At 40.3% G+C, this 18,706-nt stretch overlaps 1 protein-coding gene across 3 annotated transcripts; it reads right to left on the reverse strand.

Moving 5' to 3' along the window:
* Window positions 1-6,828: 6,828 nt before the first annotated feature.
* Window positions 6,829-18,561, reverse strand: LOC106608625 (palmitoyltransferase ZDHHC21). Of its 3 annotated transcripts, none has more exons than XM_014206680.2 (8): window positions 18,479-18,561; window positions 17,683-17,883; window positions 17,493-17,591; window positions 16,815-16,926; window positions 16,327-16,465; window positions 15,500-15,616; window positions 14,153-14,196; window positions 6,829-13,878 (listed from the first exon to the last, which is right to left on the reverse strand). In XM_014206680.2, exons 2-8 carry the CDS (start codon window positions 17,834-17,836, stop codon window positions 13,734-13,736), a joined length of 810 nt encoding a protein of 269 aa, XP_014062155.2. In that variant the 5' UTR covers window positions 17,837-17,883; window positions 18,479-18,561; the 3' UTR covers window positions 6,829-13,733. The 3 variants fall into 3 exon arrangements, with proteins under 3 accessions (XP_014062155.2, XP_014062154.2, XP_014062156.2); XM_014206679.2 differs by having other exon boundaries at window positions 18,428-18,553; XM_014206681.2 differs by having other exon boundaries at window positions 17,683-17,847; window positions 18,428-18,546.
* Between the last annotated feature and the right edge of the window lie 145 nt (window positions 18,562-18,706).

Raw genomic sequence — 18,706 nt, forward strand, 5'->3', positions numbered from 1 at the left:
GTAGAATGTCTCACAAATACAATACAAATACACAAATAATCTAAAATCTAAACTAGAAATCAAGAACTGACAGAAGAGATCAAATTAACAATCAAGAGTGTCAGAATCCAGAATATAAATATGTGGTGTGTATAGACAGTATATAATTTGTAAAGAAAATGGCATGTACAGTAGTATGGACCACACCCCAAAATGGTCCACTGTAGCTCTGTTGGTAGAGCATGGTGCTTGTTACGCCAGGATAGTGTGTTTGATTCCTGGGACGACCCATACTTAAATGTATGCACTCATGACTGTTAAGTCGCTTTGGATAAAAGGAACTGCTAAATGGCAGTGGTTATTATTTACTCTCAAACAGAATGGTCACAAAATGGTTGCCCTCAAACATTAATGCAGCTATGGCACAGCACACTGTACATTCAGAATGAAGCTCTCACCTGAACAGGGTTATGACTAGTTACCACAGCCACAACATCAACATGGTCTATATTATAAAAATTCATAAAAACGTAATTTAAGGTTAGGATTAGGCATAAGGTTAGCAGTATGGTTAAGGTTAGGGTTTGGTTTAAAATCAGATTTTAAGAAATAGGCAGGGTTTAGCCATAATTATGACTTTGTGGCTGTGGTACCTAGTGATGACCCCTGAAGAGGTCTATGGCTGCTATTATATTATTTGTCATGTCCCTTCCTAATTAAGGTCCCCTGGGAAACACTGACCAAAGAAATGGTACCTACCCTATGAAAATACTTTATCGCACAAGGGCACTTGTGAAGGCAGCAATAACATGGGACATACATCATGAAACATAGAAATACAAGTTATAAAAGTTGATTTATTGAAACAGCATAACCTAGTTAATTAGGCTTGTTCATGTGGTTCAGGCCAACAGAAAGGAAAGTCAAGGACCACGCTCACACATACTGAAGAGTCGATAGTCGGCACGCACCACACACTTTATTGATTTGGAACGAAAAATCGATAGATTTCGTAGTCTTGATTGGATTAGGCTTAACTGTTTGGAGATCCAGCTTTAATTGGATTTCTACACTCTTTTTTTTTTTCCAACTACAATAGGCCAAATCAATACCTTCACTGACCAGTCCAGAAAGTGGTTCTGATACAGCTGCTAGAGTTGCGAGGGGGGACATTCCAACCACCTGCTAATGGAGAGAGTATTGAAGAAGAAACACCACTTTTAGAACCACCTGCTAATGGAGAGAGTATTGAGGTAGAAAACCCACTTTTAGAACCACATAACCTTTACTGCACCTCAATGAATGTGATTCAAAGCAACTGGTATCAAGCAAACATTGTTTCCTACATAAAAAACAGTTGATTAAATCACACATTTTCTGTCAAGTAGCCATGGCATTTTAAAGATTGCAGGTTTGTGGATATACTTTTGAACCTATGACATTCATGCTGGTCATGGAAAGTTTTATGTGGTTGCTCTTATGTGAGAAGGCACAAAATATTTCATTTTTATAGAGATGAGACATGTTGGTTGTTTTGGCTATCATTTTCTTTGTTTGAAGATACAGTGGGCTCCAAAATTACTGGCACCCCTGACTGGCAATGCACAAATTATACTTAGAAAAATATAAACAATAATATTATAGAGATAAACTCAAAATACCAACATGTGAGAAATACTGTACTTTATTAATGTTTCAATGGAACCAACCAAAATCATACAATTATTTGATACAAAATAAATGTAACCAAAATCAAGGTTTCATAATTATTGGCACTCCTCATTTAGTACTTAGTGCAACCACCTCTGGCAAGGATAACAGCATGGAGTCTTTTCCTCTGTTTGACAAGGTTAAGGAACACATTTGGAGGGATTTTGGACCCTTCCTCTATGCAGATCCTTTCAAGATCCTTCACATTCTTGGGTTTGCGCTTATCAACTGCCCTCTTCCACTCAGCCCACAGATTTTTAATTGGATTGAGGTCCGGCGACTGAGCTGGCCATGGCAGAACATTGATTTTGTTGTCACAGAACCATTTCTGTGTGGATCTTGAGGTATGTTTCGGGTCATTGTCTTGTTGGAAAGTCCACCTACGGCCAAGTCCCAGCCTTCTGGTAGAGGCAACCAGATTGTCAGCCAAAATTGCATGATACTTGGTGGAATTCATTATGCCATCAACCTTAACCAGTGCCCCTGGACCTCTGGAATTAAAACAGCCCCAACACATCACTGACCCCCCTCCATATTTCACCGTGGGTATGAGGTGCCTCTCCTTGTATGCATCTGTTTCGACGCCAAACATGCCGATGCTGTATCTGACCAAAACGTTCAATTTTGGTCTCATCTGATCAGAGCACCTTCTTCCAGTCATCATTTAAATTACGTTTGGCAAACTCCAAGCGCTTGCGTCTGTGTCTTGGGGTCAGAAAGGGCTTTCTTCTGGCAACCCTTCCAAAGAGCCTGTGGTTGTGGAGGTGGCGTCTGATGGTGCTATTTGAAACCTGGTGACCCCAAGACGCCACCAAGGCCTGCAATTCTTTCACAGTGATTCTTGGGGGTTTTGTTGCTTCTCTCACCATCCTCCTCCCTATCCTGGGGGGCAAAATGCATTTCCGTCCTCTATCCATGAGGTTTTCAACTGTTCCATATCTTTAGCATTTTTTTATAATTGCCCTGACAGTGCTCAGTGGTATATTCAATCGTTTGTGGATCTTCTTGTAGCCATGACCAGATTTATGAAGGTCTACGACCATCTGTCTCTTTTGAACTGCCAGTTATTTTGTTTTCTTCATGGTGTTGGATGACAGCGGGATATTGCATGTGTGTTACCTCATTTTTATACCCTAGTGAAACAGGAAGTGATGTAATGGCTCAATATAGTTCCTTAAGACTTAGATAAACTTAAATAAGTGGAATTTAATTTGTGGTTTAATTTTGGTAGATGTTATTTACAATAATCTTTAAGGGTGCCATTAATTGTGAAACCTTGCTTTGGAGGACATTGATTTTTAATTAAATCAATAAATTATTTTGGTTGGTTCCATTGAAACATTAATAAAGTACAGTATTTCTCACATGTTGGTATTTTGAGTTTATCTCTATAATTATATTGTTTATATTTGTTTAAGTATTATTTGTGCATTGCCAGTCAGGGGTGCCAGTAATTTTGGAGCCCACTGTAACTGTGTTAGAATTAATAAAACATTGTTGGAAATATAATGAATGTCCTAAGGCAATTCCAACACACTTACTAGATGCATATTGTAGATCATTTAAACTGGCAAATACATTTTTATGTGTAGTACATGTTTTGGAAGTTTTTTTGTTTACCAACGGAAATAAAGAGCCCATCATAAAATCTATATGCAAAGTATCACCAGCAGTTTCTATGCCATAATTATGTGGAAAGCAGACAGAGTGCTGCTCAGCATTTGTCATATAGGCTTGGATTAAACAGGACCCACATGGAAACAAAGAAACCTGAAGTTAAAAAAAGACTGTCTGCGATTAATTACCAATCGAAAAAAATGTAAAGATGTTTGACAACATGTCTATCACATACTTAATCCTAGTCTAGGTTTGGTGAAATGGAGCAGAGCCGTTTGTGGCAGTAATGCCTCCAATCATACTCCTAATAAAGCTCTACGTAGACATGGCTTGCATCCTCCACGCTTTAGTTATGTTTATATCAAGCCTGTAATTGTTTCCTTTGTTCAGCCAGATGTCCTCTCCTGTACTGGTAACAGGTGGCCCACTTGTTTAATTAGTCCACTTGACGAAGCAGGGCCAAAGAATAAGGAAATCATTTAACGTGGACTCTAGGTAGAACATAAAGAAATATGCCATTGGCATCGACCACTCGTGATGGGTAAGAAGTAGGCCCATCTCATCTTCATCAGTGACTTTGTCAATTCACTCAGACATACATAACGTATGTGGACATGTCTAAGCATGGTTATATAGGGTATGTTTCAATACCAATGTTACACCAAAGTTTAATTGGTTCCTTTTAAAAAATCCATGTCATTATCTGAATACAAATGGATTTGTCTGATCCCAAGTGGCTCAGTTGGTAGAGCATGGCGCTTGCAATGCCAGGGTTGTGGGTTTGATTCCCATGGGGGACCAGTACTCACTAAATCGCTCTGGATAAGAGCGTCTACTAAATGACGTAAATGTAAAGTCTTAGGTTGGTCCCAGACTGGAAGTGTATTTATGCGTTGTTCTAAATTCCACTGTGACACAAACCATATTAGCCCAGATTTACTACATTTTTGCACTAGGTACAAAGTTTGCACCTGTTATTTCCTAAAGTAAATAAAACATTTAGAAATAAACAAAAAGGTAAGATTTAGTCAGAAGAAATAAAACATGAAGGTAAATTGTAATGTCACTGGATTAGAGAATAGCCCCACAGTACCCATACACTAAGTATGAAACATTTGAACTTTGTCAATTTAAAAGACAGAAATTGCCTCTATGCCAGTTTTGTTTGGGGCATCCAAAAGGCACGAGTCATCAGAGTTTGCGAGGAACGTGTGCCATACACGTTGCCAGTTTACATCGTCTGGAAGACAACAATGGCGGCATAAATTAACTCCACGGATCATGCACACATTATGAACACTTCATTGAGTTGTTTGGACCTGGGGGATAGGGACAAAGGACAATGTAGGAGGACCCACATATTATTTTATTGAATTTTAGGACACCATAGTTACACCATGGTCATCTTACGTATTAAGTAATTCAAACAGCGAATAGTCAGTCATAACTACATCACACACCTTTAACCACTACATAAATGTGACATAACAGCTCCATAGAGAATTACATGCTCTATTTTCATGTATACTTCATTTAAATAACCAGGAAGGTCATAATGACATAGACATTTAAGAGCTTGAACGTACAGGGGTTAATGGCCAGCCTGTTTTACTGAACATACAGGGGTTAATGGCCAGCCTGTTTTACTGAACATACAGGGGTTAATGGCCAGCCTGTTTTACTGAATGTACAGGGGTTAATGGCCAGCCTGTTTTACTGAACATACAGGGGTTAATGGCCAGCCTGTTTTACTGAACATACAGGGGTTAATGGCCAGCCTGTTTTACTGAACATACAGGGGTTAATGGCCAGCCTGTTTTACTGAACATACAGGGGTTAATGGCCAGCCTGTTCTACTGAACGTACAGGGGTTAATGGCCAGCCTGTTTTACTGAACATACAGGGGTTAATGGCCAGCCTGTTTTACTGAATGTACAGGGGTTAATGGCCAGCCTGTTTTACTGAACATACAGGGGTTAATGGCCAGCCTGTTTTACTGAACGTACAGGGGTTAATGGCCAGCCTGTTTTACTGAACATACAGGGGTTAATGGCCAGCCTGTTTTACTGAACGTACAGGGGTTAATGGCCAGCCTGTTTTACTGAACATACAGGGGTTAATGGCCAGCCTGTTTTACTGAACATACAGGGGTTAATGGCCAGCCTGTTTTACTGAATGTACAGGGGTTAATGGCCAGCCTGTTTTACTGAACATACAGGGGTTAATGGCCAGCCTGTTTTACTGAACATACAGGGGTTAATGGTCAGCCTGTTCTACTGAACGTACAGGGGTTAATGGCCAGCCTGGTTTACTGAACATACAGGGGTTAATGGCCAGCCTGTTTTACTGAACGTACAGGGGTTATTGGCCAGCCTGTTTTACTGAATGTACAGGGGTTAATGGCCAGCCTGTTTTACTGAATGTACAGGGGTTAATGGCCAGCCTGTTTTACTGAACGTACAGGGGTTAATGGCCAGCCTGTTCTACTGAATGTACAGGGGTTAATGGCCAGCCTGTTCTACTGAACGTACAGGGGTTAATGGCCAGCCTGTTCTACTGAACGTACAGGGGTTAATGGCCAGCCTGTTTTACTGAACGTACAGGGGTTATTGGCCAGCCTGTTTTACTGAACGTACAGAGATTAATGGCCAGCCTGTTTTACTGAACATACAGGGGTTAATGGCCAGCCTGTTCTACTGAACGTACAGGGGTTATTGGCCAGCCTGTTCTACTGAACGTACAGGGGTTATTGGCCAGCCTGTTCTACTGAACGTACAGGGGTTAATGGCCAGCCTGTTCTACTGAACGTACAGGGGTTAATGGCCAGCCTGTTTTACTGAATGTACAGGGGTTAATGGCCAGCCTGTTCTACTGAACGTACAGGGGTTAATGGCCAGCCTGTTCTACTGAACGTACAGGGGTTAATGGCCAGCCTGTTTTACTGAATGTACAGGGGTTATTGGCCAGCCTGTTTTACTGAACGTATAGGGGTTATTGGCCAGCCTGTTCTACTGAATGTACAGGGGTTAATGGCCAGCCTGTTCTACTGAATGTACAGGGGTTAATGGCCAGCCTGTTTTACTGAATGTACAGGGGTTATTGGCCAGCCTGTTCTACTGAATGTACAGGGGTTAATGGCCAGCCTGTTTTACTGAATGTACAGGGGTTAATGGCCAGCCTGTTCTACTGAACGTACAGGGGTTAATGGCCAGCCTGTTCTACTGAATGTACAGGGGTTAATGGCCATGAGAGGGCATTATCGGGCTTGCCAGCAGAGACTGGAAACACATTGTGTGACCAAGACGAAAGGTCTGTTAAGTTTATCCTTCCTCAAAGTCTTTGGGTGTGCAGGCTTTTGCTCCAACCCTATTCCAACACCTGATTGAGTAAGTGATTAGTAGAAGCGGGTGTGTTTTAGCAGGGTTGGAGTGAAAGCCTGCACACCCAGTAGCTCTCCAGGAGGAGCAGTCGACCACCCCTGCCGTACAGAAATTATCCCGTAAGAAACAACAATAAAACCCATTTCAGAACTTTGTTACACCATTTATTTAATACATGATAATAACTCTTGGCAGCATTTATATTCCCCATGATTAAAACATATGGTAAAATAAAATGTATATATTATAACCCAGATACATTTGTACATTAACTTCACATTATTTCTCTCCTTACATGTTCCCAAATGATATCTGAACTGAACAATTTCTTTAAAAACTTTTTGGGATAATAAAAGGCCACTCTAAAATGTGCAGTTTTGTCACACAACACAAATCCACAGATGTCTCAAGTTTTTAGGGAGCGTGCAGTTGGTATGCTGACTGCAGGAATGTCCACCAGAGCTGTTGCCAAAGAACTGAATGTTAATTTCTCTAGAGAATTTGGTAGTACGTCCAACCGGCCTCACAGCCGCAGATCATGTGTAACCACGCCAGCCCAGTACATCAACATCCGGCTTCTTCACCTGCGGGATTGTCTGAGACCAGTCAACTGGACAGCTGATGAAACTGAGGAGTATTTCTGTCTGTAATAAAGCCCTTTTGTGGGAAAAACTCATTCTGATTGGTTGGGCCTGGCTCCCAAGTGGGTGGGCCTATGCCCTCCCAGGCCTACCCATGGCTGCGCCCCGGCCCAGTCATGTGAAATCCATAGATTAGGGCCTAATTAATTAACTTCAATTGACTGATTTCCTTATATGAACTGTAACTCAGTAAAATCATTGAAATTGTTGCATTTATATTTTTGTTCAGTATATGTTTAATGAGTGCAATAAAAAACTGTAATGGCATATAGGTGGCCCATCAACATCTACGAGACATTTCCTTTAAATATATATATATATATATTATGTTGCGTATGGAGACATCAGCATTGAGTAGAGTAATTGAGATACAGTTAAATTAAATTCCATCTTATTGCAACCTCCTGGGGACAAAGGTTATTACGCTTCAAGCCTCTATAAATTCTAATACATCCCCAAGTCTATGTATTGATGTCCAGTTAGAGTAAAATTCATTACACAACAGTCCGGAATATAGAAATGCTATATGCACAACACACGCATTCTCCCTAATTACACTGAGAAAGAAAAGTTGTTGCCGCAAAAAAAAGGCCTAATGAGAATCAAATAGCAAAACGTACGAGTCAGCATAACTTTGGTCCTTCAAGCTGAAATCTCTAACCGTGTAATATTACAGCTTTCTTTTTAAATATAAAAGAGCAGCAAACAATGTGTAAACATTTATCTTTGAACATGCGTGACTCATCTATGGCAATTCAATTAGATTTAAAACTACAATAGACTTAACGTGGACTCTCCTTCCTCCTCCTTTTCCTACATTTTAGTCATTAAGCAAGAGGTACTCTTATCTAGAGCAAGTTATTTAAAGTTGATGCTAATAAGGAGGTTAAACAACAAAATAAAACATTGTAAGTAGATCCATGTCAATGGCAAATGTTAATGCCAATTTCCTTACCCAAATAAAATAAAAAGTGCAAAATCCCAACATCAAGGCACATAATGGAGTGCAGTAGTAGGAAGTCCAATGATTACAGCAGTACTGGTACATTACATGACATAGTGCTATAAGACAACACACCATCACAAGTGATTAAGTTAGAGGGGAGAGTTGGGTCAGAATTGGCCCCTACACTGACTTCAGAAACTATTCACACCCCCTACTTTTTCCACATTTTGTTGTGTTACAGCCTGGTTTTAAAAATGGATTAGATTTAGATTTTGTGTCACTGGCCTACACACTAGTGTATGTCAAAGTGGAATTCTGTTTCTTGAAATGTTTACAAATTAATTTACAAATGAATTAAAAATCAAAAGCTGAAATGTCTTCAGTCAATAAGTATTCAACCCCTTTGTTATGGCAAGCCTAAATAAGTTCAAGAGTAAAAATGGGCTTAACAAGGGACATAAGACACATGGACTCATTGTGTGTAATAAGTGGTTAACATTATTTAAAAAAAAATGTAATTGACTACCTCATCTCTGTAGCCCACACATACAATTATCTGTAGGGTCCCTCAGTCAAGCAGTACATTTCAAACACAGATTCAACCACAAAGACCAGGGAGGTTTACCAATGCCTCACAAAGAAGGGCACCTATTGGTAGATGGGTAAAAAGAACAAAAAAAATAATACAGACATTGAGCATGATGAAGTTATTAATTACACTTTGGATGGTATATCAATACACCCAGTCACTACAAAGATACAGGTGTCCTTCCTTAATCAGTTGCTGGAGATGAACGAAACCGCTCAGGTATTTCACCAAGAGGCCAATGGTGACATTAAAACAGCTACAGAGTTTAATGGCTGTGATAGGAGAAAACTGAGGATGGATCAAGAACATTGTAGTTACTCCACAATACTAATCTAATTGACAGAGTGAAAAGAAGGAAGCCTGCTCAGAATGAAAAATATTCCAAAACATGCATCTGGTTTGAACAAGGCACTAAAGTAACAGTGCAAAACATTTGGCAAAGCAATTAACTTTTTGTCCTGAACACAAAGTGTTATGTTTGGGGCAAATCCAATACAACGCATTACCGAGAACCAGTATCCATATGTTCAAGCATAATGGTGGCTGCATCATGTTATGGGTATGCTTGTAATTGTTAAGGACTGGGAAGTTTTTCAATGTAAAAAATAAATGGGATGGAGCTAAGCACAGGCAAAATCCTAGAGGAAAACCTGGTTCAGTCTGCTTTCCACCAGACACTGGGAAATGAATTCACCTTTTTGCAGGACAATAATCTAAAACACAAGCCAAAATCTACTCTGGAGTTGCTTACCAAGAAGACAGTGAATGTTCCTGAGTGGCTGAGTTACAGTTTTGACTTAAATCTGCAGGAAAATCTATGGCAAGACCTGAAAATGGTTGTCAAGCAATGATCAATAACTAATTTGACAGAGCTTAAAGAATTTTGAAAATAATAAAAATGGGCAAATGTTGCAGAATCAAGGTGTGGAAAGCTCTAAGAGACTTACCCAGAAAGACTCACAGCTGTAATCAATGCCAAAGGTGATTCAAACATGTATTGACTCAGGGGGTTGAATACTTATCTAAGCAAGATATTACGGTTTTATCTTTATTTTCTATTATATATCTATTTTTATTTTTTACAAATGGTATAATTTTTTTCCCACTTTGACAGACTATTTTGTGTAGATCGTTGACAAAAAATATAGACAATTAAATCAATTTGAATCCCACTTTGTAACACGACAAAATGTGGAAAAGGTCAAGGGGTGTGATACTTTCTGAAGGCACTGTACATGGAGAACAGCAGGGGACTCAGCACTGAGCCCTGTGGGACATAGTGAGGATACAGATCCTCACAAAAGGTCCTTTTTAGACGCCAAAGTAGGTTGGTGATTCTGTAAGCAACGGTTGATGTAGTTTTAACAAAGATTGTTTTTAAATACATCTATGGTTCAAGACAGTTGTTGGTAGAACTCCTATTGGTGATGTGCGATGATTGACAGATACTTCAAGTGTAAACGAAAAACATGTACTTTGCATTAATGCAACATTAACATTCCCCTTATCCTATATATGATGCATCCTATATAATGAAGAAAGTATGAAGTATAAAACATACAAATCAACACAATACCAACCAGGAAATTAAAATTGAAGACAATATTGTTATAAAAAAGAAAGAATTCAGTGTCCACTACCATTTAGGAACAATCAGAGAAACTACAAATATGACAGACAAGCAGCTGTCCTCACAATTAACATGAAAACAATTCAACATCAATCGATGTCTAGATACTAACATAAACAGTGTTCTGAGACTCCATTCACCTAATGAGTCCCACCGTAATACCGGGGCGTTTTGGACTTCTAGCCCCTTTTAAAACATAGTGGGTTTGAGCGACAGACTTCCGGCTTTCACTATCGGATGAATCTATTTCTTCTGCATCCGTAGATACCATTAGTCTGCGTGATTAACAGAGGCTGACTAGAGCTGTGTTGTGAGACAAGGGCAGATCCCGAGGGGGCTCGGACCGGTTCTTTTTACAAAAATGAGTCCGAATGGTTTGAGCTATAAAAACTATTGAAAGCTGCCTATGAAAAGCCGAAACTCTTACGAACACGCACGTGTAAAATGTTTTGCTCTGTGACGCCCACATGCTACACAAGAGTCGTTAGAAGCTAAGGGGTTCTTCAACATAGAAGATCATAGGAAATCCCAGGACATAGTGCCTATACTACTGTAACAAGCTCATAGTTGCTATCAAACTCCAAAGAGTTGTCACTGACGAGTTGGATATTCATTTCCCAGTGAGCAAACAATTTCTGTACTTACATCGTTCATATAAATTCATTTTTATCAGATTTTTGCTTTTTATCAATGAATCTTATGAATGCAACTATTTATGTCAAATTGTTTTGTGTTCTACTTTTAGCCCTGATAACATAAGGGGTCTCGGGTCTGATAGGGTTAATTAAGTCACACTAGGTTCAGAAAACTCAAAGTTAGTATCATACATTCAAATTATCAAAAGTAATCGACTCAACAGTCGTGAAAACATGTACATAAAAACAAAATAAAACTTGAGTAGAAAAATAAAGTGGAATGTGTACAAAAAAATACAGAGGTACAGTATATCAGTGAATATTTAGTAGTAGTAGGAGGAGGATTTATGAACAATGTTACAACCAAGTGTACAACAGCAGATAAATATAAATACAACTATTTGGTATACCCTGAAATTAATGTTGATACAGTTCATTGTGACATTGTGACATTTTTAGTCTTAGTCATTGGTAAGGTTAAATCATTTGGCTTTAGGCAGTATGGAGGTTTGAAAAAGTAACAAGCAAAAATGTTTTTAAAATGGATGAACAACGACTCTGTGATGTTTGTCTAATTGATGGTAATGAAAGTGTATTTTTATTTTATCTTTATTTTAGTGGGAGATAAAGACATGGTTACCACTGTTGTGATGGTTGGTTGTTACAGCCCTGTAGCTCGATACGTAAGTAGCTATCTATCAACCAATTTTGTAAGGTACAGTGTGTGAATAGTGCACAAATTTGTACTTTTTAATTTATTTATTTGTACTATATAATAAATAAAATATATACCATTTAGCAGACACCTAATCCAAAGCGACTAACAGTCATGCTTGCATACATTTTACGTACGGGTGTCCCGGCAATTGTACCCATTATCCTGGCATTGCAAGTGCCATGCTCTACCAACTGAACTACAGAAACAAACAGTGCAACTGAGTTGTGACGGCTAAGAAATTCAACTACCAACTTTGACAGCAAGATATTTGGGTAACACTTTACTTGAACCCTGTCATAAGGCCCGCATAATACTGCCATAAGGCCTGCGTAACTGCCATAAGGCCTGCGGAACTGCCATAAGGCCTGCGGAACAGTCATAAGGCCTGCATAACAGTCATAAGGCCTGCATAACAGTCATAAGGCCTGCGTAACAGTCATAAGGCCTGCGTAACACTGTCATAAGGCTGACATTATAGATATTATTAGACGTCATGCTAGTTTATGACAAAATGATGCATGACAGACAGTCATGTTGCAAGCGAAGGTCTCCTTCATTGCCGGTCTCTACCATATATCTGTGGCATGGGCGCAACGTTGGGTTTTAGAAGTGGGGGGGGACATTATTATATATATATTTTTTAATCAAGTCTGATAAACACTCCAAACAACCGACCCGACCGCTCGGTGGCATCCGCACGGTCCTAAAGCCCACCGTTGCCTTGTTTTGTATCACATTCCAATTATAAAATGGGGGGGGGGGCAAAAATTCAACTTCAGAATGTGTCTGGGGGGTGGTATGCCCGTCCCCCCCTCCGTCCCCAGTGGAAGTTGCACCCCTGATCTGTGGTACACTAAAACTTGTGTTTCAGTGCATAATATATTAATAATAGAAGTTAATATAACTTTATTTAGCCAGCTGAGTAAATTCTACTTCAAACCATTCATAAAAAGGTTTATGGAGCAAATATCAAAGATGCGACACATAATGAGTTTCATGGCAACTTTAAGTTTGCCTTCTGTACAAGACATTATAACATTGTTCAAATCAGGTGTTAATAGTGGCATTTCGTTTTGATAGGAGCATCATAACAATTATTTTTATTTTTTTAAATATGGCTAAAAAAGTCAAGCAAAGGAACTCTTTTACAATATCATTATGGAATGCAGTTCAATCATGGAACTACTCTTTCTTATAGCAATCCACAAACCAATTTGCCCACCACTTGATATCCAACTTCTAACCAAAATAATTACTTGTATAGCCTTCTGTAAAAGGCAAGTATACAAACCACTTGGGAGACGGACTAAAAATGTCATTTTTTATCTTGAAAACAACAGCCCACAGCCCACCAGACAACAGCAGAAACACTGTTGATTTATGACACATGAATGCACCATAAGTCCCAAGAAGAAGGCACAAATTATATATATTTTTTAATTGGCTGTCTATTGGCTACTGAGTTAGAGTTAGCATTTTGTGTCGTTTGAAGGTCTACATGGACCTACAATCAACTTGTAGTTCTTTGTGATTTCCCTTGGTCAAAGTTCCCTTTAAAAAGCAATTTCCCCTTAAAGTGGTTCCCTCAATGTGACAACAGAGCACAATGGAGCCCCTAGTAAGTATAAGGGAGGGCATTAGGTTGCACTTAGTAAAATGTCTCTCGACTGTCGCAGAAGTTTGTGACCCATTTCAAGCACTTTCAATGTGATTCCTATAGGAAAAGACGAAAAGGTATCCACTGGCCAACCAATACTACCAACCAGCTTAGATGGCACAAAACAGAGAGGTGAAGGCAGGTGGGGGGCGCTGAGAGTGTGCACAGTGTATTCTCTGTCAGAGATGGCAGCCTACCGTCTGGACTGAAGTGGGACAGAGCTCCACTTATCTACACATGACTGCGGAAGTGGTGGGGAAAGGTCAGTGGTTGCCTGCTCCTCAACGGGATGAACCACAGGATTTTCCAGGTAGTGCCAAACACCTCGGCCAGAGTCCACTGCCAGGATTTCTTTGACCAACCACCAGACCCGCCTCTGTGAAAGAGAAAATAATGTTCACAAGCGTGTGCACAGATCTCAAGGCTGAATGGACCCAAAATGGAAAAACAGAGGTACCAACACTGAACCTTGTGGAACACCAAATTCTCAACTTACTGGTACTGCAATGACCTGTCAACTAGCTGGACAAATTGTTTCCAATCAGATAAGTAAAATCGCAACCTGAAGAGGCTGTCCACAGAGCCAGGCAAATTATTTTCTTGTCCCTTGTATCAAAGGCAGCACAAAGGAACAACCCCATGCTACTTACATTTCATTTGAGAAGTGAGCCATTTTCTCAATGGTGGTGGTGTCCTGTTAGACGGTAACACAAGAGGAACATAGTTTAAATATTGATAGATTTCACATCTTTGAGTAGGGTGGCTAAGAGCGTTGGGCCAGTGACCAAAAGGTTGCTGATTCAAATCCCAGAGCCGACTAGGTGAAAAATCTACCGATGTGCCCTTGAACAAGGAACTGAACCCTAATTGCTCCTGTAAGTCGTTCTGGATAAGAGCGTCCGCTAAATTACTAAAATGTAAAATGTAGTTTGCATGATCACAGGCTGTCCTGGAATATATATTTGCATGTGTACTAATTAGCCAGGGAAATCTCTTCAAATGGACGCCTTACACACAAAGTGTGACAGATAACACACCACATGCTAATTAGGAGACATTAATGCACCCGCCCACCCGTGCTGTGAGGCCCAGGTTTCCAAATTAAGTTGTTTTCCGAAAAGGACATTTCTACGTGTTTAATCAACAAGAAAATAGCCTAACTAGCACATGACTATCCATAGTTATTGTCAATTTGTTAACATGCTGTTATCATCTTAACGTATTCCTGAAAGGTTGTTTTTCTCCGTGAACAACAAACAACTGATCAACATCCTGCAATTCCCTTCCTTACCATATGATTTGTTGTCTGAAAATAACCTATGGCTTCTGGTGGCATGCACCCATACATTGAGACCTGGACAATCACCAAATCTGTTACTAAGCTTGTTCATGGGTCTGTGCAACAAGACAAGTACAAAACTAACTAGGCCTTCAAGGCCACAATCCCTTAATGTCATCAAGTAGAAAAAGTTTGTGTGGCTACGAGAAGGACCCACGTTTACCCAGAGGGACACTAATAGAAATAACGACTTAGCGGTCCAGATAAGACGGTTTTACGCGGCTGGGCTCACATGTAAGCTGTTAAGTCTATTACACCTTGGTGCATTACATCCTGTCAATCCACTCACAGAGGTTAAAGGTGAGGGCTCATCTGGTAAGGAGTCATGACAGTCAAGGGCATGGTCAAGTTCACAAACACATCCTAATATTCCCACTACTCCAGTAACAATAGCTAAGAATATGGATTGAGTAGCATACCCAGGGAATGGAATTGAGGCAGATTGGCATACATCAGAATTAGAAAAGAACTGGGTTGCATGAAATGGGCAGTATAAACAGTGCATAACATGTTACTTTGATATATAACAAATACGTTGATATTTACTTGACTACAATTTTCTGACCACAATCTCTAACAAGAGACAGTAGGAAGAGTAGCTGCTGCTTCTGCAAAAGCTAATGGAGATCCAAATAAACAGGAGAGAGATTTGACTCACTGTCAGGACGCCAGCCATCTGAGTATAGAAGAGGTTGCTCATGCCTCCGAACATCACCAGACCCATGATCGCAGACACTCGTATCAGGGCGAGCTCATGACGTGCCATGAATGCCTCCTGTGAGAGTACAACCAGGAGAGGCCAAAGTCAACTTCACAGCACCATGTACATACTCCCGTACTCCTTTCACACATTCAGCATACCGCCTATCTACACCTCCTACTCTGAATGTAAAGACCTGGGTTTACAAACCTTGGAGTCCCATCTCTGCAGATTCTTTGCTCAGAAGCTTGCAAAATCCCAGGAAAACAGCACATGGTTTTCTCAGACGAGGCCATTTCTGTTGCAGATCTACCCGATCCAATCAAACGGGACCTTCCCTACTCTCACTGACACATATTACTACAGCCCTATGCCTGCCCTACTTTGTGAGACTGCTCAATGCTGCTTAACTGTGAAAAAGGTTTTATGAAATCTGAAATACCAGTAACTTAAAAAATATCTTTGTTTTATTTATTTGCCTACGTAGGCCTATGTATGCTGCAATTCAGCTTGTAGCTGCAAATGTGTTCATGTACATCTCATTAAAATGTTCATCAAGGCATAGAAGGCAGAGTGGTTTTAGGAGTGTGGCAGGCAGATATCTGTAAGAGCTTGATTACACACTTTCCAAGGAAATATGGACAAATCTTGAATTGAATTAGAAAGTCATCCAAATCATTGATGACGAAATTCTTCCTTGTGATTGCTATTACAAAAACCAAGCTGTCCACTAATGTTCATTCTAGTTTAGCGTTAAAGGCCTCACTTTTCATTCTTGACTTTACCTGGTCCAATGTGGTCAAGGGCTGGAAGTAATAGAACTGGCAGAAGTCCAGAGCCAGGGTGAACAAACTGAGGACCTGTGTGTAAAAACAGAGCTGCAAGAAGAGCCAGTGATTGTCCTCCCCTACACAATTATTGATCCTGCCAGGAGACAAGAGGGAGAAAAATACATTTTACAGGACTGCTCAAATGCCTAGGTTACAAGCTTGGCAAATATCAAGCACATTTGCCCATGAAGATAAACAGATATGTAGGCCTAAACCATTCAATGAACTGTCAATCCATTTTTTAAATATGTGGCAATCCTGGGGGTGCTGCTAAAGAAGAGGTGCAGTTGTCCCCCTCTCTTGGCCAGTTCAGTGAAAGACACCCTGACAATATCACCGTCAGCTCTTTTAATGCAACAGAAAATTCTAAATGTCCCCCCAGAACGAGCCGTCTTGTTTAGCTGAATGTCCTATGGGAGTGATAGAAGTTTCTGAAGCCTTACCATGGACAGTGGTGGTCCATTCTACGTACACAATGGCCACAACGACTACAGTGGTGGGACCTTTTTGGTCTCTTCATGTTGCACTTGGTACACATTTCCCACTGCTCTCGCTCTGAAACAAAGTAACCATGTCAAAATCTATACTTTTGCCGTGACCCAGGCAACAAACTTTATATCAGTGGACCTTATCAAGAGTATACAAAACATTAAGGACACCTTCCTAATATTTAGTTGTACCCCCCCCGTCCCCAGATGTCCTTGGGTGGTGGGCCATTCTTGAGACACACAGGAAACTGTTCAGCGTGAAAAACCCAGCAGCTTTCCAGTTCTAGACATAACGTTCTTGCACCTACTACCATACCCCGTTCAAAGACCCTTAAACCATTTGTCTTGCCCATTCACCCTTTTAATGGCACACACACACACACACACACACACACACACACACACACACACACACACACACAATCCATGTCTCAATTGTCTCAAGCCTTTAAAATCCTTCTTTAACCTGTCTCCTCCCCTTCATCTACACTGATTGAGGAGGACATCAATAAGGGATCATAGACAGACCAGGTGAAAGCTGTGTCATGAACAGAGAAGGTGTTCTTAATGTTTTGTACTCAGTATACATTATATATCAGTATTTGTGACAGAGGCTGTGGAATGTCAAATTACCTGAGTGAGGGATGTGGGGGTCGGGTGGTAGTCGGCCAGGGTCGGCTGTAGAAGCTCTAAAAAGCGCAACCATACAGAGGGCTGATACTAAGTAGTAACCTAGGAGGAGAGGTACAGGATGACTATAGCAGTCAAAGTCAATGATGAAGCAGACCTAACTAAACACCTGGTCTATGGGATTAATACTCACTGACAACCAAGGCCCAAGGGATATTCCCCTCGTAGAAATGGGGCAGTAGCACCAACTTGGGGACGAAGAAGGAGTTGTAGAGCCAGATGGCGAACACCATACTGACGCAGAACCAGCCCATGGGGTCCATCACAAAGTGCAGCCGAAGCTTCATGGCTCCTGTCACTTTGGGACACAGACGGACAATGTGTCATAACCTCCCTGGGGAAAAAAAGATAGCTAAATTAGAGCTTATGATCAGAGTTAATCAATAGGTTAGGTTGCACCTGTTAAGGCTGTTCTCAATAACCATTGAGTTTACAGTCAATTTTATCTCACTTTCTCATACACTTCTTCTGACTTTCATCTGAGGTGTGTACATGAGTTATTAAGATAGGGTACACCCCAAACAACACGTCTCATTAGATACACACACCCACAACTACACAAGTTAAACATTCTGATTGTACCTTACATACTGACACTTTAGTAGCCAGCAACATATTTTCTGAAAGTAGATAATGTCAAGGAGACAGGTAGATACTAGAATGTGGAAACATTAAACATGTTGGGCTATCTACTGTACCTTGCTAGCTAATTATTCTGACAGGTAGCTAACGCGTTAGCTAGCTAACTAGCTGGGCTTGGTCTTCCTAGAAATGTAACTTGATTTGCAAATAACTAACGTCAGACCTGGTGATAACTAGTTAGCATAGCAGTAACAGCTCAAATGTAGATATCACATTACTTTAGTTACTTCACCTACCTATCAAGCTGGGGATGTGTATTGCTAAACTTCAGAGGGATACCCACTTACGATCGCTCTTTTTCCATGAGCACAACAGTTCAGTTCTTTAGTGGCTACTTCCGTGGAGGTGCAGCAACACTGTGATGAATAATATGCCGTCAACAATATGAGTTCTGCTGCCACCTATTGGACTTGCGTTCGAACTTTTTGTAGATGTATTTTTTGCCAGCCCCAAAAACATTATTCTGTTATTTGTATTCGTAAAAATTATATTCAATCGTCAAAAGCAGAAAAAAA

This window comes from Salmo salar, chromosome ssa07 (assembly GCF_905237065.1).
Source record: "Salmo salar chromosome ssa07, Ssal_v3.1, whole genome shotgun sequence".
NCBI classification, from domain to species: domain Eukaryota; kingdom Metazoa; phylum Chordata; class Actinopteri; order Salmoniformes; family Salmonidae; genus Salmo; species Salmo salar.